Source organism: Urocampus carinirostris, chromosome 2 (assembly GCF_059441175.1).
Source record: "Urocampus carinirostris isolate Australia breed hairy pipefish chromosome 2, RoL_Ucar_1.0, whole genome shotgun sequence".
Lineage (NCBI taxonomy): Eukaryota > Metazoa > Chordata > Actinopteri > Syngnathiformes > Syngnathidae > Urocampus > Urocampus carinirostris.
The window spans coordinates 19,959,180-19,985,361 of NC_142350.1; the positions used below are offsets into that span (position 1 = coordinate 19,959,180).

Below are 26,182 nucleotides of genomic sequence, written 5' to 3' on the forward strand. Positions count from 1 at the left end.
GGATTTCAAGCACCCTTACGAACCGTCGTTAAAATCAAACTCCACAAACGTATCCAAAGTACAAGAAAATATTTAAAAAAAAACATGCCAAGAGAGTAACAGATTAGTTGCATAAGTATATCAAAATGTTTACAAATACTATTAGGTAGATGCGCTTTGGGAGGTTTTCATTGACCTGAAAAGCGCTTTATAAATGCAGATCATTTACCATTTACCGTTTGATGGCCTTTTGCTCGTGGGCTTTATGGAAAAATATACCTATTTGGGTCGTTAGATTCCTTAAGCACTAGAGGGCGTTGGGGCACCATTTTCTGTGGTGTGTCTTGGTGGCGCCCATCGTTCTCCAGGCCAACAAATGGGATTTACTTCACAAATAAAGGCAATCAATGAGATTTTTCTACCGGTGAATTTGCACCATAACCAGACTGAAAATAAGTATTTATTTGAGTTTTAATTTTATATTTGGTTTGAACAATTTTATTGACACTAATAACAGCAAATAAACAATGTGAGGTTTGAATTTTTCTCGACAATCTTAACAGCAATGACAATATGACGTTTTAACATTTTTTTCCGACATTTTTAACATCAATTAAACACACAATTTCGTTATACCATATATTTTAACAGCAATTAAATACATTCACAATTTCATTATATCATGTTCCAACAATATGAGGTTTGAACCATTTTTATCGACACTTTTAACTGCAGTTAACCAATGTGTAAAGGGCAATACTATTGTGCAAGGGCATAGCTCTGCCTTCTGTTTCGGAGTCATATATTCCAAGCAAAATATCCTTTCATGATACAGTAGTTTGAACCCATCTAATCAGCTATAATGTTACAGATTTCACACCAGAGATTTTTGACCAGTGCCCCATTTTTTTTTTAAATGTTTCTGGATCATTATTCCTTTTTTGTTTGTTTTTGTTTTATATTTATCACCATTATTTCCCCCACTGATTCTTTTTTTTCAATGCTTGCAAACACATAAACATTTCGATTCCAAACTTCCCAATCAAGTTGCAGCAACAGTATAGCGAAACTGTACATTTAAATTAAATTAAATTGAATTAACAAAATTATTCGTTCTTCCTAGTTTCACAGTTTTCACAGTGACGTCTATAAACGTAACGTCTTTCGTGAGCCGTGGCTCAATAATATTTGCCTGTTCAGAATAAAATCTGTTTTGTTTCTTTTAAATTATTTTTTATCATAAAAAAGTAGAAAACACTTTATATAACCTTAAACTTACATTATATTTCATAAAATCTCTTAAAAAACCTTTTCACTTTAATTTTAGTCACGCGTTTCATCCGGCATTTTTTAGGTCTTCAATGAATGACTCGCGCAAAGCCGGGCTGGTAGGACCCTGCAGCGCCTGAAATGAAACCGTATAAACAAACATTCGACTGTTAATTCTTTTTAATAACAAATTGAAAACCGCCCTAAACAAACATGTTTATTACTTTGCAAAACCCCGCTCCTGTATTTAAGGATTTGACACTGGTTCTGGTAAGTGTCACTCATAGACTTATAGTTCTGCCTATTATCCTGCTAGTCTTTTATCTTTTTTTCCTCTTCAAAGTCTTTATGACATGTTTATCCTCGAGTGCCATGTCTAATCTCGTTGCATACAATGTTTAACAACGTTGTTAACAATGACAATAAAGACAATTGAGTTCTATTTCAGGGTTCGCCAACCTTTTGTAGCCTTTACAGATGAGAACGAAGAGCTACAAGTTCGATACATTATGCTGTTACTATGTTATTGCGATGTAAATTTCCTAGAAAATCACAATGACCCATGTTATATTTACAGAACCAGCCCGTGGGCTACTCAGGTTGTCTTGAACCCCCTTTGAGTGAGTTTATAATTTGGATAAACAGCACAGATTTTAGGACTTAAAATGTTTCATTTTTTCTTTAATGATTACATTACAATCTTTAACCAAATACAACATTATTAGAAACATTTCTATTGAAACAGTTTCAGAACAAAAGCAGGACTTGTATCAAAAATACGAATGTATAACAAAGTCAACTACTGTACAAAACTAAAATACCTTACTGTTGCACAATATTTAGAAAATACAGTCTGTAATGCAAATAAAGTGTCAATAAAAAAGAAAAGTAGGGGGAAAGAAAGCATAGAGGAAAATTGAGAAAAAGAGGAAAGAAGGAATTAAAGAGGGAAACAAATGCAATTTCATTCTTTTTTTTCTTTTCGTTTTTCTCTTTTTGTATTTGTATTTTCCCTTTTTTGACTTTCACTTTTTGTATTTTTTTCTCTCTTTTCTTTTTTTTCTTCTCTAAATTTTCTTCTTTTTCTTTTTTCCTTGAGTTTTAGTTTTTATCATATTTCTTTTTTTCTTTTACAATTATAAAACTTTGCCTTTATTCTAGGTGAATATGAATACTGTACATACAATGAATGTTTTGATTCCTTCAGTTAACAATTTCCCTTATATAACTGATATTCACAAATACTCCTAAACTTTTTTCATTTCCCTAAAAACAATATTACTCCTTTTGGTACGATTTAAGTTATTAAAATAGTTGAAAATAGCTTATAACAGCTCTACATCTGCAACCTCAGTGGAACTGTTTCAATCTAGGCTTAAAACACACACACACACACACACATTTTATAGCTTATGAAAGGCCTATATTTCATGTTGACAATGCAAACACTGCCCTACTTACGAACAAGATAGGGTCCGGACGATCGTTTGTAAGTTGAATTTGTTCGTAAGCTGCTTCAGTGCTATTTTTTGTATGTTTAAGGTTTATATAAGTACGTTTGAAATAACATGCTTTATAAAGATAAATTAAGTGAAGTTTAACTCACTTTTAGAAGAAGGGCTAAAGAGTTAGTTAGGCTACTTCTTCCTCCGTGGTAGAAAGTGGCCAAAAAACAGCGATTCAACCGCCTCGAGCTTTCTTATTCCACTTTCATTTCAAAAGAAACGGCTTGCCTCTTCTTTACACTTTACACCAACCATATTGAATGGATGCACGAGATATTAACAATAAAAATTTCAAATTTCTTAGCGCGCTGGAGATACAGTATAGAATGTTTACACACGAACTGGGGCGGTGACAGTGCCACACGTCGGTAGCGGCAGAAAGCACTACAGTACTGTCCTCTACTCAGACAAAGGTGCACACAATACAAAATGTAACTTACAGCAATGTCTGGATATTTTTTGACATCCCCAAAAAATGTTTGCATGTACCATTTTTCGTAAGTCGAATGGTCGTAAGTAGGGGAGCGTCTGTATCTTTGTAATATTTGTTATTGCAACATCTGTTGAAACCTGGTCATCCTTTTATTTTATTATTTTTTTATATATTTTATTTTAATTATTTTGTATGTCATGTTTTTTATTTTATGGTTTGTTAATGCAACATCCATTGCAGTCTGGTCATCCTGGAAAGGGGGTTACCTCATGTGCGCTCCCTTCTCAAGGTTTCTTAATTTCCTCCTGCTGAGGTTTTGAGTTTTCCCTTGCCCTCATGTAGGTTTTAGATCAGGTGATGGTGTAATAATAGTCTGTAGTACAGCCCTTTGAAACTCGGGGGGCAATGCTTTTGCAAGGCACTGCCGTGAAGTCAGATTGACGACTTTATGTACTTACTATTTCATTTATTTGCTTCGTATGACATTAGCCAGCCGTGGCAGTGGGCAACGTAGGGCAGTTAGCGGTGGACCTGCTAATATCCACCTTCAACCTCCCAAGGGTGGGCTACCTGCACACAGACTGCCTCATCCCCGTGGCGGGGAATAATCCCTACGCAACAGGAAAGGAGGACGCAGGGGAGCTGCACACAGCTGCTGAAGGTGAGAAGAAGAAGAAAACTGTCATCTGTTTCCGAGGATTGCTCACAAATGTGATTTCTCTCCCTTTCGAACTATAGTTTACGCCGCGCCTGATCTCAAGCTTGCGGTTCTCCAGATTAGGGCTCCGGTGGTCAAGGTACGTCGAGGGGTGGGACAAAAACGAATGTAAATATATATCGTAATCTCTTTTTCGGCGATTTTGAAAATGGACGTTTCTCCGCGGAATCGATTTTTAGAAAAGGCAATTTTGTGAAACGTCAAAATGCCGGAAAGCAAACTGAACTAGTGTGTTTGTGTGTCAACATAAACCAAGTGTGGGCAAGTCAGGGGCCGCATTGGGTTGAAAAAATTGGCCAAGGGGCCCATCCTGGAGGCCTATCCCAATTTCCTCGTTTTTGTTTTTTTTTTTAAATTGACACATTATACTTCTTTATATTTATTTCTGAATAGATTTGTTTCATCAAATTGGTTTTGAAACACTCACAATTAAATAAAAAACTTTATTAGGTTCCCGTTTTAAGCACTACATTTGATATTATAAGTATTATTGTAGTTGTATTTTTTCTATAGCTTTGTATTATTTCCCCAGTCGGATTTTTGTAGTATTTTGTTGTATTACTGTAGTTTTACTTTGTTGTATTTCTGCAGTAGTATTATTGTAATAAATCGTAGTATTTTGGTTGTATTTCTGTAGTATTATCATAGTACAATGCTTTTAACACCTGTAGTATTTTTTGTAGTATTTTCATGTAGAATTTTAGTAGTATGTCTGTAGTGTTACTTTAGTAGTATTTTTGCAATATTTATGTCATAGTATTTCTCTAGTTGTATTTTAACGGTATTGTAGTATTTTTGATGATTTCCATAGTAGTATTGTTTGAGTATTTCTGGAAAGAAAACAAAATCGCAATTATCACTTTTATTGAATCGCAATACTTGTAGAATTGCAATTTTCGAGAATCGTGATATAAATCGAATCGTGACCAAAGCGTATCGCATTCGTAATAACATCACAGCCAGGATGTGATTTGAAAAAAATATCAGGCATGAAATCTCTTACCTTTAGGAGAAGTTCACTGTTTTTAAGTCCCAGGGGAAAAAATATTTTGAAGTGGGTAGAAGGGAATTGTGAGATTTTCCAGAGTAATTCGGGCGTCTTAGGTGGCGCATCAGTAAAGTTGCCTTGGGCAGGAGCATTTGCTTGTGTGTGTAACGCGCCTTAGATATTATCACATCATAGCACTATTTTTATTCACGGTACCAGAGACAAATGTTAGAGAGTGGTGAAAACATTATGTTGGGCACGTTACTGAAAGACAGTGATTAGTTAGTTACTAGGTACTTCATTTAAAATGTAAAATGTAACTCAGATAAACCCCCCACCACACCCCCGATAACTAACGCTGAAAAGTAGCGCTTTACTCTGAAAATGTACTATCTATTTACAAATGATTCTATAAACACGGACAGAAGCTAACCCCTTAAAAGGCCACAGAGTAAAAGAAATACAAGAGAATGGTTATCACACCAACATGTGGAAACAGTGTACCCTTCGTATTTCCTGGCTTGTGCAATCTTGAGAGTTTTCAAACGAACACTTAGCTGAGACACTCAATATCAATTTTGTCTCTGGGGCATCTGACCTCTTAAAGATTTCCCTATCCATTTCTGGGTACTGTATTAGAGGTTTTCTTAGGTTTTCTCCAGGCATGTAGAAAATAATTTTACAGATAAAAAGTAAATTGTTTGCTTACATTTGCCCCATTGATTGAGATGAGTTTTTTTTGTTGTTGTTGTTCCTGTTTGTTAAAATGTTTAATAGAACAACACTAAAGAAGCATTGCTTTGACACAATGAAAATAAGTCTGTGTAAAGCTCATATATAGCTGTGTAAATGTATTTTTCACTCCAAAAAACTCAAAATATAGCCATCAATAGCTAAACCCCTGGCAACAAAAGTTAGTACACCCCAAAGACAATACACCCCTAATTATCCGAACAAACCACTCCTCATTTTTCCTCCAAAATACCATGTATCTTGTTACTCTTATTAGGTCACAGGTGTGAATTGGGTATGTGGAGGTGTGTTCAATTTGTAAAACAGCTCTCACACTCTGTCATACTGGTCACAGAAAGTCCCAAAATGGCACACAATGGCAAGGAGCAATCTGGGGAGCCTAAAAAAGAATTGTGGCACTATGTAAGCCTGGCTAAGGCTAAACAAAGATTGTCAACACCCTAAAGTTGAGAAGAGTGGCCAAGATCTTCCAGTGTTGTAAAAAATCTGGATGCAGTCACAACAGGGCTCGTATCGGACATCCAAACTAGCTGAATAAACGTGCACAGCGTCACAACCGAAAGCTATCTCAGAAAAATAGGTGCATGAGTGCTGTGCGGATTGCTGAAGATGTGGGGTTGGCGGTCAGCCTATAAGTAATCGGACAATTGCTGCAGACTTCATCAAATTGGTCTTTATGGCTGTTGCCCAAGAATTAAGCTTCTTCTGAAGGTTGTCCACAAGAAAGACCAACAAAGGCCATGGCTTACTGGAAAGATATCCCTTTGTCTGATGAGACAAATATTTATTCATTTGACCCGGATGGTGTGAAGCATGTGTGGCGGCAACCAGTTGAGGAGTACAAACATGTTTGTGTCGTGCCTAAAGTCAAGCATTGAGTTGGGAATGTCATGGTTTGGGGCTGCATAAGTGCAACTGGAGATTAGAAGTTGAATTTCATTGAAGAAAACACGAACTCAAGCATGCACTGTGAAATACTGGAGTAGAGAATGATCCCCTCCCTCCAGACGCTGGGTTGCAGGATAATGTTCTAGCCTGACAATGACCCCAAATACACTTCTAAGATGACAAAGGCTTCTCTAAAGGGGCTAAGTGTAAAGGGGATCGACTGGCCGAGCATGTCTCCTGATCTAAATCTTTGAAGATCTTGATTATACCCCAGCTTAGTCATGTTGTCATGGAGAAGTAGTAGAGCATTCCAGTGGTAATTTGTGAGGCTCTGGTGAAATCCATGGCCAGAAGGATTAAACCATGGTGGCAACACAAAATAATGAACTTCAGTAACTTTTACTTAAGGGTGTATTCGCTTTAGTTACCAGGGGTTTAGCTACTAATGGCTACATTTTGAGTTTTTTGAGGGGGAAAAAATGGTCTCTGCTATACTGTATAAGCTTTACACAGACTACCATTTATTGTGTCAAAGCGACGTTTCTTCAGTGTTGTTGCACAAATGTAAAGTGTGTACTCACTTTTGTGACATACTGTATGTAACAGGGTTCTCGGGTCCCTTGAAAAGTCTTAAAAGGCATTGAGATCATTATTCTAAAAATGAGACCTTAGTGGCATTAAAATGCCTTAAATCCCTTTTTCAGAAGTCTTAAAAACGCTAACACATTAATACGATTTATATTTTTTTGAACTAAAAATATTGAGTTAAAAGATAATTTTTCATGCATCATGATAAAAATGCTTCATGAACGTAGCAGAAGAGTTCTTTGGCATTAGTAGGTATTTTTCAGTTTTGACTGTGGATCCATGATGTACTGTAAACATCCTTTTAATTGATCTTTTTTAATGTCTTAAACTTTGGAGAGTTTTTCAGAAGTTATCAACTGGACCAAAATGTGATTTAAAATAAATACATAAACATTTGTTTAAAATAACCTCTAATTCATGTGGTGTGTTCCTTTGGTTAGTTTGTTTCAATTGTATTTTTTTTTTTGTCAACTTGGTCATACATTTGATTCTAAAATGCATTTGAAAGGTCTGTAAGAACCCTGTATTATATATCCATGACAATTTGACTGTTTTTCATCACACTTTGCAGAGCCGATCCAGGAGATTCCGTCAGCTCCTACTGTCCTGGATCAAGGCTTGCGGTTTTTCCCGAACACTGGTTCTCTCCAGCAGCCACGCCTACCATAGAGATGACCAGCAACTGCAAGGGTAGCGTCCAATTACTCATCTTCATGCTTAACTTGAATCAGAATGAGAATTGACTTTATTAATATATTGTCAGCGAAAGGTACGTTTACAACCAGGATGCCCTTCCTCATTCACACGCTTTTGAGAAAATGTGAATGATTATGCTGCACAAATCACAACATTTTTTGGGCTATAAAATGCACTGGATTGTAAGGCGCACCTTCAAAAATAGTCTTTTATGAAATATTATATGTTGTTATGTATTTATAGGATTTTTTACATCTAGGGTAACCTACCTGACTGCCTGTGAAAGATGGTCTTCATTAACTCTTTCCCCCTTTTCTCGGGTGGACATCCAAAAAACAGACGTGTGTGTGTGTGTGTGTATATTATATATATATATATATATATATATATATATATATATAATATATATATATATATATATATATATACTTTGCATCAACAAGGCTGTGGAGGTTGTCAGCAGTATCAAGTTCCTAGGGGTGCACATTACAAACAAACTCACCTGGTCCGTAAACACTGCATCACTGGTTAAGAGGGCACAGCAGCGCCTGTACTTCCTGCGGAGGATGAGGAGAGCCCACCTGCCCCCACCCTCCCTCATTACATTCTACAGGGGCACCATAGAGAGTATCCTGACCAGCTGTATCTCTGTGTGGTGTGGAGGCTGCAGCGCTACCGACTGGGGTAGTGTTAGGAGGGTAACGAGGACAGCAGAGAAAATAATCGGGACTACACTTCCCTCCATTCAGGACATTGGCCAGAAGCACTGCCTATCCCATGCTAAAAACATTACCGGGGACCCCTCTCACCCCCATCATGGACTGTTCACTCTGCTAGCCTCTGGGAAGAGGTACTGCAGTGTGCGGTGCAGGACCACCAGGCTCCGCAATAGTCTAGTCCCCCTGGCCATTAGACTGTTAAATGGTCAATCTAACATATAGTTAACTTAAATCTAAACGGCTGCTAATCTGACTTTTGCACTACTGGCAGTTTTTTTTATAGCTTGCCACTCCTTGCACATTGCTCTCTGCACTATTGTAATTACAGCGTTATTGTTACAGTGTTAATGTTACTGTGTACCTGACTTGTTAACCTGACTGCCCATTTTGCGCATCTGGTTAGCTACTCTTCTTGCACTATCGGAACTATGGTAAAATACTATACGTAGCCAAAATACAATACAACATTATTTATATCTGTACATTCAAGGAAACTGTGGGGGTCAGATGCATCGACATTTCGTTCTGTATACACGTGTACTAGAATGACAATAAAGTAGATCTGAATCTGAATCTGAATATATATATATATATATATATATATATATATATATAGATATACCTACCGTAGTTTCTGCACTATAAGGCGCACCTAAAAGCCTTTATTTTTTTTCAAAAGCTGACCATGCGCCTTATAATTCAGTGCGCCTTATATGGATCAATATTAAGTCGCAAGGTCTCGCAACAAAGGCAAGCAGCCGCCGACTAGATTTTTCCTCGTAGGTGATGTGGTCCGCGGTGTATGCTGGGATACATATGCCAGCGTTTCATTTCCCAGCCAATGTGTCAATCATCATTTGAATCGATCACTATTGGACTATTGGCTAAAGTTGTTCGGAGGTAAAGGGGGCGGATCCTTTTTATCATTTACAGGCTCGCATAGGCTAAAGGGGCGAAACAAAGCCTGCAATTGGCCGAAAAAGATGAATGTGAATGTGCTTTAAAAATATTACAAAGGATTTGTTGGTAAATATCAAAACAAAAACAATCACCATTAAATTGCGGAAGTGGCTTAGATCAGATCTAAGTCCACACGTCAAGGGAGCCGCTACATCCCAGTGTTGCTTCCTGTATCCAGCGATTGAAGTGTGTAGGCGACCCCATGTGGCGAGTAGGTAGTGAAGCAGATTGTGAGAAAAGTGAATATATGGGTAAGTGAATATATGTGCCTTCAAAAATGAGTCAAAATGGAAAAAATGACTGGCACTCGCTCCTCCCATTAAATTGATAACGTCTGGCATTGAATGAAAGTTAATATGAGTTCTACCATAATTTTAAGAATAATGCATGAATGTGTATGTTTCAGCTCTCCGTTAAGGTACCTGATCACACCAAGTCTGCTGCTGAGTTGCGGTGATGCCTTCAAGGAGCTGGGCTGGCAGGAGATGGAAAGAGTGCCCATTTGCCCCAGTTTAGACGGCGGCACAGAAGAGCTAAAACTCTATGTCCCCGGCGGAGGCATTACTAAAGGCCTTTACACAGACAGGTAGGACATGCATGAGAAATAGTTTTCTGCAGAAATGTGTGTATTAAGAATGGGGCACTGTGAAGTTGTGCAGAGGATGTGCCACTGGCTGTGCTGCTAGTCTTCTGCTCAGAGGGCGACAACGTGCCTGATGCATTGGCGCTAGTCAGTCATTTGGACGACTGGCTTCACCTAGTGGACAACCCAGTAAGTACAACTACTGCCGTGATCAAACATCATTTAAGTCCCAAATCAGGGGTTTGCCGATCCAAAATGTTAATTGAGCGATATTGGACCAAAAAAACAACATATGTTTGTAACCGCAAACAATTAAAAGAATCATTCAAGATTGTCTTTATTGTCTGCAAGGCTGCAATCATGACTTTAAACCAGCCGATGGCGGCAGAGTAGCACATTATATGCGTGCATTTATTAGAGGCGCTCCAATAAACTCATCTTTTTTATCGTTTTGGGGATTTGTTTTGCCCCGAACAGGCCTGATAAAAGCAGATAGGCGCAATGATAAATAAAGCATAAGGGCTCTTTGAACTCAATTGGGCATTAACACAGAATTAATAGAGAAAATATTTCACTTTCAACTTTTTAGGGGAACGTCAGATTTCGCACCCCACCTTTAACATAAAATGCAAATGAAACCTTCTTTGAAACCCCGGTTTAGTGTTTATAAAATAATCTAAAACAAAGTGTATGTATAAACAAAAGGACTATGTACATATAATGTGTTGTATATCAAGTCATGTTTATATGTACTGCATAGCCCTTAATGCAATCAATTTCAAGACTATTACAGGCAACATACTATTAAACGTATAAGTTGACAGGTAATATAGACATCTCAACACGTTTTTACACACAAGCCTCAAATACAAACTATGGAATTATATAAAAATTGCAGTAAAGCACTAACACAAATGAGTTTCATTAGCATGCATCTATACGAAACCAAAATTCACTAAAAACACAAGGTGCATCTAAGTACTGTAAAGTTCAGACTATACCTGATGATAAGCCGAACCCAGTACATTTTTAAAGGAAATTACATTTTGTACGTACATAAGCTGCGCCTGACTACGTGCCCACATTGAAACATGAGATATTTACAAAGAACGACGGTACACAGAGTTTTAATAATATATGGTACCTTAACCCCTAAACACAGACAAATACGTGTCTGTGCGATGTCACCACTCACTGAAATTTGGCATTCAACATATCATTGGAAAGCTCAAACTAAGATCAGTCTGAAACAAGATACCCAAAAACTATAAAGCCGAGGTAACTCACCATAAAGTCCCCTGGCCGTCTTCAACTTCTTTGAATGTCCGTGAAAATGGCTTTGTTACATCGTGGACAATCTGTAGACTCCAACTGAGTAAAATATTAATTCAAATACACACAATAATGCAGACATTAAAATAGGAATCCGCCTTAAAGATTTCTGCTTCCTTGGACGTTGCCTCTTGCAATCCATTTGTTTTGCCACATTACTTCACGTAAAATGATTCCCATAATGGTTGTTAGCGCTGCCCTCTTAAATGCCACCTCTTCCAGGATGAGGGTTTTCTTCATACTAGTTTCAATCATGCTCAAAGCGCGAAGTTACATTAAACGTCTTCCTTACATATATTCCACCTGTCTCGCTCTTACCTGCTCGGGCGGCTGTTGGAAAAAATGAATCAATAAGCCGCATCATTGCATATGAGGGCTCCAAATTTTACGGTAATAGTTGAGCTGTGGCTTTTTTTGGCCCAATATGGCTCTTTCAACATTTGGTGTTACTTGTACTAGATGTTTAAAAACACACTTTTGTCATTCCCAATTTAAAGGACAAAGAGGCCAGATGGAAGATCCCAACCTCCTGGAATCTGCTGTTTGGGAGCGGCATCCCTCCCGCCATCTTCTAAGTAACCTTTAGATTTCAATACAAATGCATCAAGCGTCACGAGTTATTGTTCCTCTTGCTTGACTTAATTCACTCCTGACTAACTGAAAGTGCTTGGCTCTACGCCACGCCGGTTCTTCCCAGCAGTCCCACCCCCCGACATGTCCGTAACCCGACTCTTGACACGAAAACGCTCAACGCCCCCTGAAAATGTTTTCCTGAGCTTACACTTTTTCAGCTACTTGCAAAATGACCAAGTCGAAATGATTTACCCACCACGGAAAATAGTCTAGCGTTCCAAAAAAAGCGTCCGAATTAGTGGAATTGAATGCTCACGATATTTATCGATGCACGCTTAATTAAATCAAATACGTTTATTCAAAATAAAAATATCGATTATAATAATAAACGGCATGACTCAACTCAAGTCGATTTTTTTTTAAATTGCCTTTGTCAAATAGTGCTCTTGAAAGAAATAAGTATCACTGTACTGCTTTAGTGCATTTTGATTAATCGGAAACGATTCGATACCCTGTACTCAAACCAAGCAAATTACTTACATTTGTGGTTAGTAATCAAAATTCCAACATAATCTTAAAAGTAATTTAAATCATGTTTTTTTTAAATTTATTTGTAAGGCATATTGATAAACTCAAACATAATACGATATTTATTAAAAAGTCCCCAGTTCAGGACCGGGTTGATACATTTGTTGGCCTGGATAGGGATGGGCACCACCAGGCTGTACTAGCCCAAGACACACCACAGGAAATGGTGCACCTATGATCCGAGTGGTTAAGGGATCCAAACAAACAAACAACATGTAAATTACATTTCATTTGGACTCCTAATTATTAAATACTCATTACATCGTAAGCAAAACAATGAAAAACAAATGATTGTAATAAATTACACCTTACATCGACAACATTTGAAGTTCTCAAACTTGCTACTGCTGCGAAGCAACATGTCTATGCTGAAATGCTGCATTTGACTGCCTGATGACAGGATAACTTGCATACAATACAATGATGATCTACCAGTATTACCCCTGCGATCCACTGATAGATTGCTATCTACGTCCACCCGGTCCTATACTTTAAATTGTGGAATTCGCAGGGGTAATGATTGCTTTTAAAAAAAAGAGGTCCAAACAGTCTGAAAATTCCATTTTAATTAAAGTATAACCAGGAAAAATGAAAACGTACTTTTCACCAAAATGGTTCAAATGTGTTCATGTATTTTTAATATAGGAAAGTTTTATAGGAAAAATATGTACATGAGATTGACTTTGCCCAACTTCAAGTATTTTTTTTAAATATAAAAAATAAAACATTTTCATCCAAAGAAAAATCTTCCCCAAAAATATGAAACTAAATATTTAGAAATAGTCAATGCATAGCTCTTATTTCAGTCGGTATAAACGTGGGTATGACAAAAGATGCGCTAAACCAAACCATTTTAAGAAATGCTGGTGTGTTTTGGTCTTTTTTGTTTGAGTGTGCGTGTAAACAGTTTGGCAATTAAGAGGAACAAAAGTACAGCGAGGTTGCCGGTTTTTCCCTGCCGGTTTGTTGTGTTCTCCTCTGACCAGTCAGGAGTCCATGGTCTTTGCTCTATAATGAGACAAAAGCATAAAAGGAAATCGAATGAATGAATGAAGTTAATACACTGCCCTGAAAAAAGTATTTTCCCCCCTTCTTGATCTGTGTATTTATCACTCACAACCCAATTTTAATATTACACTGAGACAACCCAAGGAAATACAAAATGCATTTTTCTTATGTTGATTCCATTTTGTAAGGCACAAAAAATGTAGGCCTATGTGAAAAGCGAAAAAGTAATTTCCCCCCCAGATCGGCAACCCAATCTTAATATCAAAGAGAAGACAACCTAAGGCAATACAAAATACATTTTGAAAAACACACATATCAGGAAGAGAGCAAATACTTTTTCAGGTTGTTTCCCAATATCGTGCATCCCTAGCACACACACATTCAAAATAATTCCAAACTGTTGCCTATCAATTCAGCAAAAAAAAAAAAAAAAAAAAAAGCACAGCAGAGCGGAAGGAAAAAAAGGCACAACGAGCGCAGGTTACATACGAGATCAGGAGCTCATTTGTTAACCGTAAAACTGTCAGCGCTGGGTCACGGGCAGCAAATGCAGCCCAAACTGTTCCAAGAGAGAATAGAAGATTGAGAGAAGGTCGCGTGTGTGTGCCATCACGATTAAGTTCATGAGTATGGAAATCTCTTTGAGGATTATGCGTTTCATCGAGTTGTAGGTACATGTGCACTTTTCTTTACAACATTGCCTCGCAAAAGTATTGACTAAAAGACCAAAGAGCACACCAGGCAGCACTGGGATGAAGTCATAGAAAAGTTCAAAGTAGGAATTGGGATACAAGATGATTTTGCAACATTTACGAATCTCCCAGAGCACTGTGCGAGCAATCATATTAAAATGAGGGGAGCATAAAACCACTGCAAACCTACCAAGACCTGACTGTCCCTCCAAACTTTCGACCCAAAGAAGGGGAAAGCTAATCAGAGAAGCAACCGAAAGGCCCATGATCACATCGGGTGACCTGCAGTCATACACAGGGGAGGTGGGACAATCTGTGTATAGGACAACTATTAGTCGTACTCTGCATAAATCTGCCCTTTATAGGAGAGGCAAGAAGAAAGCCCGCTCTGAAAGAGTACCATAAAAAAGGCCCGTTTGGCATTCTTGCCACATGGGAGACACATATAACAAGTGAAACGGGTTTCTCTAGTCAGATGAGACCAAAATTGAACTTTTGGCATAGGAGTAACACTGCACATCACCCTGAAAACACCATCCGCACTGTCAGACATGGTGGTGGCAGCATCATGCTCCGAGGTTGTTTTTTTTTTCCAGCAGGGACTGGGAAGATGGTTGGAGTTGATGGAACAAAATACAGGGTGATTGTGGCAGAAAGTCTACAACAGACCTGAGAATGGGGCACAGGTTCACCAACAAGACAATGACCCTAAACATAAAGCAAAATCTACAAGGGAATGGTTTAAAAATAAGAATATTAGGGTGTTAAAATGGCCCAGCGAAGGTCCAGACCTCAATTATACCAAGACCTGAAAAATGCAGAGCATAAACAAGCACCATCAAACCTTAAGGAACTTGAACTGTTTTTGAGGGATAATGGGCAAATGTTTCCGTTTCAAGATGTGCAAAACTTCTAGAGACATACCTAAAGACTTGTACAGCAAAAGAAGCTCATACAAAGTATTAACTCAAAAGGGAGCAAAATTTTTGTGCCGCCTACTTTTCATCTTTGTTAAATTTTGGCACAATATATAATGTTTAATAAATTTGGGTTCTTTTCACAAATCTGTCTCACATATTTTTGATTCTTATGAAATATTTTGAGGTTTTTTTTCTATGGGTTTGAAGCCTGGAATATGGCAATATGTCAAAAAGGTTCTTGCGGGCTTAATACTTTTGCAAGGCAGTGTAGTTATTTTTTTTCCTGCTCTGTTGATTGCTTCTTTAGCCTGCAGTCTAGCACACACAAACAACTAGTTCATTAAAAGAAAATTCTATTAGCGTGACGAAATGTCTTACTCGTGGGGACAAAGAGTGCACTAGTCCATAGGTTTTAAAATGGACAATAAAGAAAAATCATGTTTTCTGTTCAGTGTCTTCACCTCTTCCGCTTCCTGTCGGCCACCTCTGTCTTTTGGCTTTGGGTTACAGAGAAACTCTCACCCCTGCGTCGTTTGCTGTCCATAATAAAACAAAATTAGAGATGTGTAGTATGACATTTCACTGCAGATGATGGCTATATACAGTCGTACCTATCTTTACGGGTACCTCTATACACAAGATTCACAATATGAAGTTTTTTGCCCGCTTTACGAAGGAAAATCCAGTTTATGATCAGTCCTAGAGGCTACCTCTAGAGACCGCTAAAGTTCATTTTGATCGAATCGCTTTTTATACCATCTCCTTTTTGTGATCTTAGCTACGAGTTCCGTAGAGGGAAACGGTAAGGTTTCTGAGAAAAAATAGAGAATGATGACGATTAAAACAAAGCAAGAAGTAATAGAAAAACAGCAGCACGGTGTTTGTGTGAGTGACCAAGCCAAGTAGTACGATCCAGAAGCAGCGAGTGCAGATCAAAGCCACGGAAGAACGTACGCAGCGCAGCAAAAATTTCCAAAGGGCGGTTAAATTCCTGTTGCAAAAAACTGCGAAGAGGACGAACCAGAGAAGCTGGCGTCTACAAAGGAGAACAGGGAGAGGCTGGCTAAGTGGGAGAAAGTTGCTGCTTCCGTTGAAAATAAAATGGTTGTGCGTGAAGGGGCGGCAGATACAAATCCTTGGATAAGATTTTTTTTTGTCCTTTTTTTCCCCCCCAAAAGACCCGTAGAATGAAATAGCGTTGCAAATCCAGCTAAAACATCAAAAGTGACAACTGAAACAGGCAAAAAAAAATATAAAACATTGTGCTGTAACCCTAACCCTTAACTCGGATTTGATTTTGTTAGTGTCGTTTTATTTATCTCTTTACTGTAGATAGATAGATAGATAGATAGATAGATACTTTGTTCATCCCCGAAGGGAAATTCACATTTCCAGCAGCATCCCTGAGCTGAGAACAATCGAGAACAATCTGTATTAAGTTTAAATAAGTTTTAAGTATCAGTAGGAAGTGTTTTTTAGCTTTTGAGGGTTAACTTTGATCCTTTTGGGAGGTTGAAACCGGCCAATGAATTTCTAATTGTTTCACATTGGGAAAATTCACTCGTTACACGAGCAATTCAAGTTGCGAGCACGTTCCTGGACCAAATTAAGCTCGTATATAGAGGTACCACTATACGTCAACTTAGATGTTTAGAAAAACTGACTGCGTGGTGCCGCCATCTTGCTCGGGGGACTCGCTCGGTCTCTCGCCCTCAAATCTGCAGTCCGTGTCCTCGCCGGGGGGTCCTTTTTTCTGGCCCCCATTGCATCTTTCCGGCGAGTTTGCAGCAGGCTCCTGGTCTTCCCGCGATAACTCCCGCCACCGAGTCTGTCGGACAAGAGGTAAGTGCCACTACAGTGTTTTGTTGTTCCGACTGTATGATGTACAAGTGTTTACCTGCGCGGATGAGTCTCCCATGAGGCACTTGGCTCCCTCAAGGACAGCCATGAAAGAAAAGCGCAGCTGGTCGGGCGTCTGGATGAGACCCATTCTGTACTTCCGCATGTCCAAAAGGATCCCACGGATGTCTACAGGGGACACCTCTTTCCCTCTGTCCATCTGTTGAATATATACCTTTCTATAGTGTTGTATCGTTTCATATCACAGTAGTACCTCTTCATATGAGATGAATTTGTTCCCGGATTTTACCTCTATAAAATAGGTTCAAACTAATGGGTCCATTCTCATCCTCACAAAAGCATTCAAGTGAAGCCTAAATAGCTATAAAACACATCTTCCTGATCACTAAGAAATATTCAAAAAGTAATTAAACTTGGAAAAATACAGTAATAATAATATGTAATGTAGTTATATAATATGATGAGCACTTGGAATGGATTCAGTCAGCTTAACAGGTGTTGACGATAGCTCGAGTAATGACTTTTGTCATGCCTTTTTTACATTGTTTTGATCATTTTAAATTGTAAATGCCATTTAACAATTTTTGTACAGGAAAATAAAAAATGTTTTGTTGGCCCAATCTCGTCTTAGGAGAGGAGTGACAGAAATCTGTCAACGTATATGTTTTCCTTGAATTTTATAAGTGTTTTTCATCAATTCGAATTGCGCATGCTGTAAAATAATTTTTGTGCGGGAAACTAAAAAATAACTTATTTCTTGTTAGACCGATCTCGCCTTGCCCATTTCGGCAGTAATCTGGATCGTCTGGGTCACTAGTAGCAGACGACGTCATCGTAGATTGTTAAAATTGTCACGGTATTCTGCATAGTCTGTCTTGCTGTGAGTAAACAGGTGCCGCGTTGTGTTTGAAGTGTATTATGGGAGCACGTTTTTTCCCCCCAAATAAAACCCTCGTGTTGAGTGGTACCATTGTCTTATCTTATTTCCTTGCTAATAATAGCTCTCACCAGCACGAGACATGTGTCCACCAGCGAGAAAGTCCCAGAGCGGCCGATGCCAGCACTGCAGTGCACCACGGCGGGGCCGTGGTCGGTACCAAGCGCACCCGATTCGCGCACTTTGAGCAAAAAATTGAGGAAAGATGCCGGCGACTCAGGCACGCCAAAGTCTGGCCATGTTGTGTAGTGAAAGTGGTGGATCTCCCGCTTCTCCCCTGTCTGTTGTGAAAGATTCAGACTCATTTAAGTGTTAAGATCTCAAAGATATATTTGAACATTTACATTCGTGTTCTGCAGCTCCAGCACTCTAGTGGTGTAGTAAGACTTGATGTCTTCAGACAGTAGCGTGACCGTGAAGCGCGTGTCCTTGAACGCCATCTCGCGCTCTTTGACCACGGGCCAATACTGTGCGCACTTTTCCTGACAGGAAAAAAAAAAGCGATAAGATCATGTCCTGACATTGAGGATGCATATACAGTGCCGTGAGAATTCATTATTCCGTAAACCACAGGAAGTTGTTAGAGATTTTTTGTCCTTAATAAATTGAATCAACCTTTCAAAACTGCCTTTTGTATTGCCTCGAGTTATCTCTGTGTGATATTAAAATTGGTTTGAAGATCCGAAACCTTTGCGAGTGAGAAAAATGCAAAACAAAAACAGAATTCAGAAAGTAGGTACAGTGGCTTGCAAAACTATTTGCATACCTGCCAACTTTTGAAAGTGAGAAAGCCTAGTCGCTAGGGGTCAGGTCAGGTCAGGGGGGGTGGTGTTGTTCATCTTAGAAATTCTCCATTTCACTTAACTGACTTCAGCACATATTTAAGCAATAAACAAACTAAATTTTTATTCGCTGAAGGGCAGTTTCGTTCTCCCACAAGTATATTTTTAGCGATCTTAGAATCAGGAAACATTCTCCTGAATAGCGGTCCCATGTGGTCAGCCATACCGATTGGAACACCATGTTCAATGATCGCTTCAGTAGATAACACTTCAGCATTTATGACGTCCAAAGAATCGGTTGGGGTGACAAAAAAAGTGAAGATTTTGCCGCTGGACTTACTGTCATTTGCATTTGATTTGTGTTTTTTCGTTTCCACTTGGTCTTTAACATCGCTAATACCTCCATGACCCACAGAAAAGTCTTGTCTACACCGTGTGCAGTTGGCGTAATTTTCACCTTTTCTCGATGTGATAATTACTCCAGGGAAAGCTTTGGAATATTCTTCACGAAAGCACTGTAATTTTCGTTTCGGTTTCACAATTTTCTGCACTTCTCCGGTAGACTCCATGACCTCTATTCCCGCTGCCAATTATGGTGCTACAATTGAGCTAAAAATAAACCTCGCGCAGTGATATATCAGCACTGCCAGACGACTTGCGGTGCTGATAAAGCTGTTGTTTGAAATGGTACTTTGTCTCCATCTTGCGGTGGAATGTTTTTACGATTTTATTTTTTTAAAAGGGAAAACCGTAGTTTATGTGACCCAACCGTAACACCGTAGTGGGTTAAAGAAAACCGTACTCATTACGGCAAAACCGGAGTACTTGGCAGGTATGTATTTGGCCCCCTTGAACTTTGTGACCTTTTGCCACATTTCAGTCTTCAAACATCAAGATATGAAACTAATTTCTTATGAAGCATCAACAATAAGTGAGACACAATCATGAAGTGCAACACACTTTATTGGATATTTTAAACTTTGTTAACAAATAAACGAAAAAGTGGGTGTGCAAATGTATTCAGCCCCATTGAGTTAATACTTTGTAGCACCACCTTTTGCTGCGATTACAGCTGCAAGTCGCTTGGGGTGTGTATCAGTTCTATACATCGAGAAACTGATATTTTTGCCCATTCTTCCTTGCAAAACAGCTCGAGCTTAGTAAGGTCGGATGGAAAGCGTTAGTGAACAGCAGTTTTCAGTTCTTTCCACAGATTCTCGATTGGATTGGTGTCTGGACTTTGACTGGGCCATTCTAACAGTATCAGGTCTTTTGCGGACTCCATCAGGTTTTCTTCCAGAATGGTCCTGTATTTGGCTCCATCCATATTCCCATAAATTTTAACCATCTTCCCTGTCCCTGCTGAAGAAAAGCAGGCCCAAACCATGATGCTGCCACCACCATGTTTAACTGTGGGGATGGTGTGTTGAGGGTGATGAGCTGTGCTGCTTTTACGCCAAACATAACGTCTCGCATTGTTGCCAAAAAGTTCTATTTCGGTCTCATCTGACCAGATCACCTTCTTCCACATGTTTAGTGTGTCTCCGAGGTGGCTTGTGGCACACTTTAAACGACACATTTTATGGATATCTTTTAAGAAATGGCTTCCTTCTGTCCACTTTTCCATAAAGGCCAGATTTGTGCAGTATACGACTAATTGTTGTCCTATGGACAGATTCTCCCACCTGAGCTGTAGACCTCTGCAGTTCATCCAAAGTGATCTTGGGCCTCTTGGCTGCATCTCTGATCAGTTTTCTCCTTGTGTGAGCTGAAAGTTTAGGGGGACAGCCCGATCTTGGTAGATTTGCAAGATCGATATTATAGATATTCCTTCCATTTCAATGTTATTGCTTGCACAGTGCTCCTTGGGATGTTTAAAGCTTGGGAAATCTTTTTTGTATCCAAATCCAGCTTTAAACTTCTCCAGACCGGTATCTCGGACCTGCCTGGTGTGTTCCTCGTTCTTCATGATGCTCTCTGCGCTTTAAACAGACCTCTTAGACTATCACAGAGCAGGTGCATTTATACAGAGACTTGATTACACACAGGTGAATTCCATTTATCATCGTTAGTCATTTAGATCAACATTGAATCCTTCAGAGATCCTCACTGAACTTCTGGACGGAGTTTGCTGCACTGAAAGTAAAGGCGCTGAATAATTTTGCACACCCACTCTTTCGTTTTTTATTTGTTAAAAAAGTTTAAAATATCCAATAAAGTGTGTTCCACTTCATGATTGTGTCCCACTTATTGTTGATGCTTCACAAGAAATTACAGTTTTATATCTTGATGTTTGAAGTCTGAAATGTGGCAAAAGGTCACAAAGTTTTAGGGGGCCAAATAGTTTTGCAGGCCACTGTAAATACTTTATTATGACGATGTATGTAATCTGGGTCCACTCAATGAAAATGTGACACTTACGGATCCTTTCTCAATCACCCGATTTAGCATGACAATGGCTTTGGTTTTCTGCTCCCAGATCATAAGCCAGAAGTGGCCACATGTATTCCTGAGGGGACCCTGTGGACAAACACAATGAATCATGCACTGTGATTAGATTTTGTTGTGGAATACTTATTAAATAATTCCAAATTGTCGGTTAGCTCCCTATTATTGCTTCTCCCCTGTTTGCCTCTGTTCCAGATATGTGTTATCATATTTAAGCAAGCACATTTCAGCCTCTACTTGTTTCCAGGGTCAAAAATCTATCCGGTGGCCTTCACAATCAGTTCTGCAGGCACTGTAGCATGAAATTTGTGTTTTAAAGCTGTTGCCTAAACCCAGGGTTTTCATTTCGGGGACAGGACGAAAGTGCTGGATCCAAAAACAAAGGGAACTATGTGGAGCTTCTTTCTCTTATTGCTGAGAGAAACACAGATTTACATTACCACCTGACAACTACAAAGTGAAAAAATGAGGATGGAATGATTTTTGCACAAATAAAAATGATTTTTGGTGAGTAAAATGTGACTATATTCCTGAATGGTATTTCAATATTTTAGGTTAACCTCAATGTTACTGTAAAATTTGCCGGAAATCCCATTCCAAGACATACCCAAAGTAATGTCAATCATGTTATTGAACAGTTTGTAGACTATGGACAGTTTTTGTCTTTTTTGAAAGGTAACACTCTGAAGTTTTGTCCCAAATTGAAATGATCACTTCAAGTGCTACCAACATCGAGTAATCTGAGTTGAAACACACAGAAATAGTTTTTTATTCTCGCAATCAAATGCCTGCAGATGAGTGTAGCACGGGCATCTTGCCTGGAAAACAACTGAGACAATACCTTGAAGCCTTACCTTGTATCTTGTCAGATTTGATCACAACCTGAAAAACTAATCATTGTATTTCACATATTTTTTAAGAGTAGGTTTAGGCATTTCCAAAAGTGGCCATTTGTAGACAACCAGTTTACAGCACTAAAACCTTTGCAACTGTTGTTTACTTAGGCCAACTTTTTAGACTTTTTGAAAGGGTTTTCAATGTCTTCCTTCTCTTTCTATAAGTCAATCAATGGTTATGGACACCAGCGCGTAATAATATGTAAACAACCACAAGTGGCATGTTTTTTTGGTGTATATGAATACAGTGTATATCTGCGTATCGTTCTTTACAGATTTTCGTTGGCTAAACAATGCGTCAATCATGATTTGAATCTGTTACTACTTGCTACAGGCCCTTATAGGCTCATGTGGGCTGTGGACCGTGAAAAAAAGCCTGCAATTGGCCGGGAGTGGTGTCAATAGAAAGGTCAGAGGCTAATGGCCATATTGGAAATAATTGTACGAGTCTTTTTATTTGTTAACGGCAACTATGTGGTGAAACAGACAGATTGCAACAAGTAACATCCAACGATGGAGAAATGCTTTTAAGCTGATTTTTTTTTCTTTTAATAAATGTCAGGATAATCCGTGTTTTGGAGTAAATATTTTACAAGGTTGGATTCGCAGGACGGTCCTGGATGTAACAAGTCCATATTTGCAGAGAATCATTTAATGAGCTGACAACAGGGGAAGTAATAGGTGAGCTATGCTGGCTTTATAGTTTTTGGGAATCTTGTTTCAGACTGATCGTAATGTCTCTGTGATGAGTACATTTTGAAATCATATCTTGAATCCAAGAGTTAAAGCCATCCAATAATATGTGGCATGACATATTTCAGTGACTGGTGACATCGTGAATTCACGTTTTTGTTTATCAAACGTCTGACGGCCCGCTGGCAGGCCATTGGGATGTTAAGGGGTTAATATTGATGCTTTATTTTGTGTGTCGCAGCTGTAGAGGCAGAAAAGTAAAATAGTTATTGAGAGTTGGATTGATTTAGTCATAGCAATACTAAAGGCTTATGTGTGAAATGCACGGCTCTCCATTGTTAATTAGTAGTCTTCCATTTCCATCAGAAAGCGCTCCCAAATCACCTGAGTCAATATGTAGCGTCTCTGTGCATCCTCCATCACCACAAGGCTGGCGTTGATGTAGTCATTGTCTGCGTTCCTCAGCTTCACCCGACTGTGGTCGACTGTGAGGGGGCAGAGAAAGCAAGTTAATGTTGGTTTATTTTTTATTTTTATTGTTTTAACAAAAAGGGGTCCCCAATACGTCGATCATTATCTGCCAGTTGATGACAGTGTTAATACAACACATAGGATTAATACAATAAACAGCCTATCATATCCTCACTGTTAAATGGATAGTTTACAGAGTCTTAAATACGTTACCTGATTGACATAAAGGGCAGCCAGTCTGGCATCTGACTATTTGTGATGCACATTCGAGTTACTGAGCGGTATTTTATGCAGCACTATGTAAATACTCTATATCAACATGTTATATTGGGTATTTATGTATTCAAGTCAGTCAAGTCATGCTTATTGTATAGCCCTTAATAACAACAGTCTCAATGGGCTGCACAGATCAAAGACTATTGCAAACAATTATAACAGACTATTATGACACATTCTATTTCTTTTTTTTGTATTATGATTTCATTTTCATCACAAGGATACTGCTGGAAGTCTACGGGGATAAATAAAGTATCTATCGATCTATCTAATGCTAGGGAGTTGCTTAGTTAGCCTCCAATTTACTCCTTCTAACATGCAAAGAGGGACGGTGCTTTCTATTTGGTGTCATCTAGAGGTCATATCTATTACATCAAATCAGGCTTACTAATTTTGATTCCAGGAGATATTATTTATTACATGGATTTGTATTTTATAATATCAAAGTTTTACTTAAGACATAATGAGTATTTGATGATTAGGAGTTCAAATGATATGTTATAAATACATTTGCAGGTACAGTTATTTATCGTAAAATGCATGATGTTGAAGTTATCAGTACACCTTAGATATGAAAAATGATCATTGTCATTCAAATAACTATAATTCTATGTTGGATTTCCAATGATAAGTACAAATGTGTGTATTTGAGTATTTATTTGATGATTTTCCATTAATGGAACTACAACAGCTATATAGTTTTATACTCATTTTTGTAGTGGGTAGATGTTTTTTGAATGTAAGTAGCTTGCATGCTGAAAAAGCACGAGCACCCCTGGCTATGACATACACGGGCTGACATCTCGGTATCTGTTGCGGCTGCGGTTTTCGGGATGCTTGGCCACTTTGTAGGAGCTCTCGTGGGACTGACTGCGGATTTCCTGGAATATGACAGGAAAAATTGTGATTTTTGTGAGAAAAGTCAAAAACAATGACCGTGATGGTCAAAATGAAAACAATGTTTATAGCATGAAAAGTTTCAACTTCAGTTGATAAAAAGGAGAGAAGACATCAATGAATTTTGCGCTCTCAAGAAGAAACAGGTAAGAGAATTCCGTTCCCATTTAGTCCTTTGCTTTTGCTTTTTAAGGATTTTCAAAGCCAATTTTCTATTATCTCCAGTACCATTCAATAATAGAAGAAATTCCGTGTGAATCATGTATTTTGCAAAGCCAAATGTATCTGTGATTTACACATGCCATTTTTAATGTTGTGTGTGTATTTATCAAGACATTTAATTTTTAGATCTAGAGCAAATCGCAAATATATTTACTTTCCGAGACAAATCTCTCCCCATATAGGAGAAATTGGTACTTACATTTTCAGTTGCAGGAAGTTCTTACCTTTACAATTTTCCATTGGAAAATACTAACTCACATTTTTTGCACGGCCCATAATAATTTGGGTGTAACATGCACCTGTCCTCTTGGGGGCGACGCGTAGGGGTGATGACACGTCATGGGGCATAGCTATACACACTGATGCCAGCTGCTGTTAATCACGTGGGTAGCAATGACATGGCAAAGGGAAGCCACCAGGGAGCACTGTCATCATTTTTAATCAAACTTGTTGAGAAAAATGGCAACAATTTCAAGCATTTCACCTAAACCTCAAGAACTTTTCAACCCTTAAAAACACAACATTAAACTGTAAACCTTTTCAAGGATTTCAAGCACCCATACGAACCCTGTTCTGTTTAATCAACATCGGATTCTAAACGACGTTATTTCACTGAAATGTTTATATTAAGACCTTTGGAGGAAAAAACACGCTTTAGTTCAAAAGGGAAAACTCTTTCACTCGTAAACGTTAGCAACATGCTAACTTGACTTACCATGTACATTTTGTGCCACCGGCCCTCCGACTCAATGTCCTCAAACTCCCGCTCCATTTCCACCAAAGAAATCCCGGCTTAATTACATGTCAGGATTATATCGACTACTCATGTCGTCAACCGACCCCGGAAATGTTTTTAAAAGAATTAAAAGAAACCTCGTTTGTATTTGAAAGAAGGAATTAGGACTTCCCTGTGTGGTAAGCTTTCTTTAGCTGATCGTCGACGTCACTTCTCAGCAGATGACGTTCTATGATCTGCGCACGCGCATACGCGGGGTCCTCTTCGCCTGTCAAGTCAAGTCAGGTCGTTTTTATTTGTGACGCCCTTAATCACAAAGAGTCTCAAAGGGCTGAACAGGTTATTACACAGACTATTTTTCAGACTATTATTACATCATCCCCTGATCTGGAACCAACATGAGGGCAAGGAAAAACTCAAAAACCTCAACATGAGGAAAAAAGGGTGTTTATTTTTTTAACGAGTTTTATTTTTCAAATTGAACATTGCAAATAAACACACAATTGGCGTGGAATGGTCAAGTGACAATACAAAATTAACCATTTTCAATAGAACAAAAGGTTCTGTAGGAATACGGGAAAAAAAGGAAAAAATATATAATGTTTAATTCAAGACAAGGGGGGATTATTTAGTATATTGTATATCTTTTGGACTTTGTGAGTGTTAATTAAAACCAAATTCACCTACAAAATTCCGAAAAACAGGTTTAAGGCAAGTCATGTTTATTTGTATAGCTCTTAATCACAAGAAGTCTCAAACGGGCTGTACAGAC

The 26,182-nt window shown here is 38.5% G+C and overlaps 2 protein-coding genes across 2 annotated transcripts; one reads left to right on the forward strand and one right to left on the reverse strand.

Moving 5' to 3' along the window:
* Window positions 1-1,334: 1,334 nt before the first annotated feature.
* psmg2 (proteasome (prosome, macropain) assembly chaperone 2) lies at window positions 1,335-12,027 on the forward strand. Its single transcript, XM_088329314.1, has 7 exons — window positions 1,335-1,518; window positions 3,676-3,847; window positions 3,925-3,983; window positions 7,693-7,811; window positions 9,903-10,082; window positions 10,148-10,268; window positions 11,909-12,027. Exons 1-7 carry the CDS (start codon window positions 1,462-1,464, stop codon window positions 11,984-11,986), a joined length of 786 nt encoding a protein of 261 aa, XP_088185440.1. The 5' UTR covers window positions 1,335-1,461; the 3' UTR covers window positions 11,987-12,027.
* A 1,093-nt stretch (window positions 12,028-13,120) lies between these two features.
* On the reverse strand, window positions 13,121-25,658 carry ptpn2b (protein tyrosine phosphatase non-receptor type 2b). The gene is made up of 10 exons (XM_088329313.1): window positions 25,390-25,658; window positions 24,346-24,436; window positions 23,193-23,293; window positions 21,193-21,291; window positions 18,334-18,471; window positions 18,061-18,270; window positions 17,090-17,251; window positions 16,857-17,020; window positions 15,654-15,728; window positions 13,121-13,580 (listed from the first exon to the last, which is right to left on the reverse strand). The coding sequence occupies exons 1-10, from the start codon at window positions 25,444-25,446 to the stop codon at window positions 13,559-13,561; spliced, it is 1,119 nt and encodes a 372-aa protein (XP_088185439.1). The 5' UTR covers window positions 25,447-25,658; the 3' UTR covers window positions 13,121-13,558.
* Window positions 25,659-26,182: the final 524 nt, after the last annotated feature.

Excerpts from the sequence above, each read along its gene's own strand:
- psmg2 (XM_088329314.1), top strand. The coding sequence starts at position 1,462 with ATGTTTATTACTTTGCAAAACCCCGCTCCTGTATTTAAGGATTTGACA. Across the intron at positions 1,519-3,675 it reads AGGATTTGACACTGGTTCTG|CCAGCCGTGGCAGTGGGCAA; the intron begins GTAAGTGTCACT and ends GTATGACATTAG. Across the intron at positions 7,812-9,902 it reads GATGACCAGCAACTGCAAGG|CTCTCCGTTAAGGTACCTGA; the intron begins GTAGCGTCCAAT and ends TGTATGTTTCAG.
- ptpn2b (XM_088329313.1), bottom strand. The coding sequence starts at position 25,446 with ATGGAGCGGGAGTTTGAGGACATTGAGTCGGAGGGCCGGTGGCACAAA. Across the intron at positions 21,292-23,192 it reads GACGCTACATATTGACTCAG|GGTCCCCTCAGGAATACATG; the intron begins GTGATTTGGGAG and ends GTTTGTCCACAG. Across the intron at positions 17,021-17,089 it reads TGGGAGACTCATCCGCGCAG|ACTCGGTGGCGGGAGTTATC; the intron begins GTAAACACTTGT and ends CTTGTCCGACAG.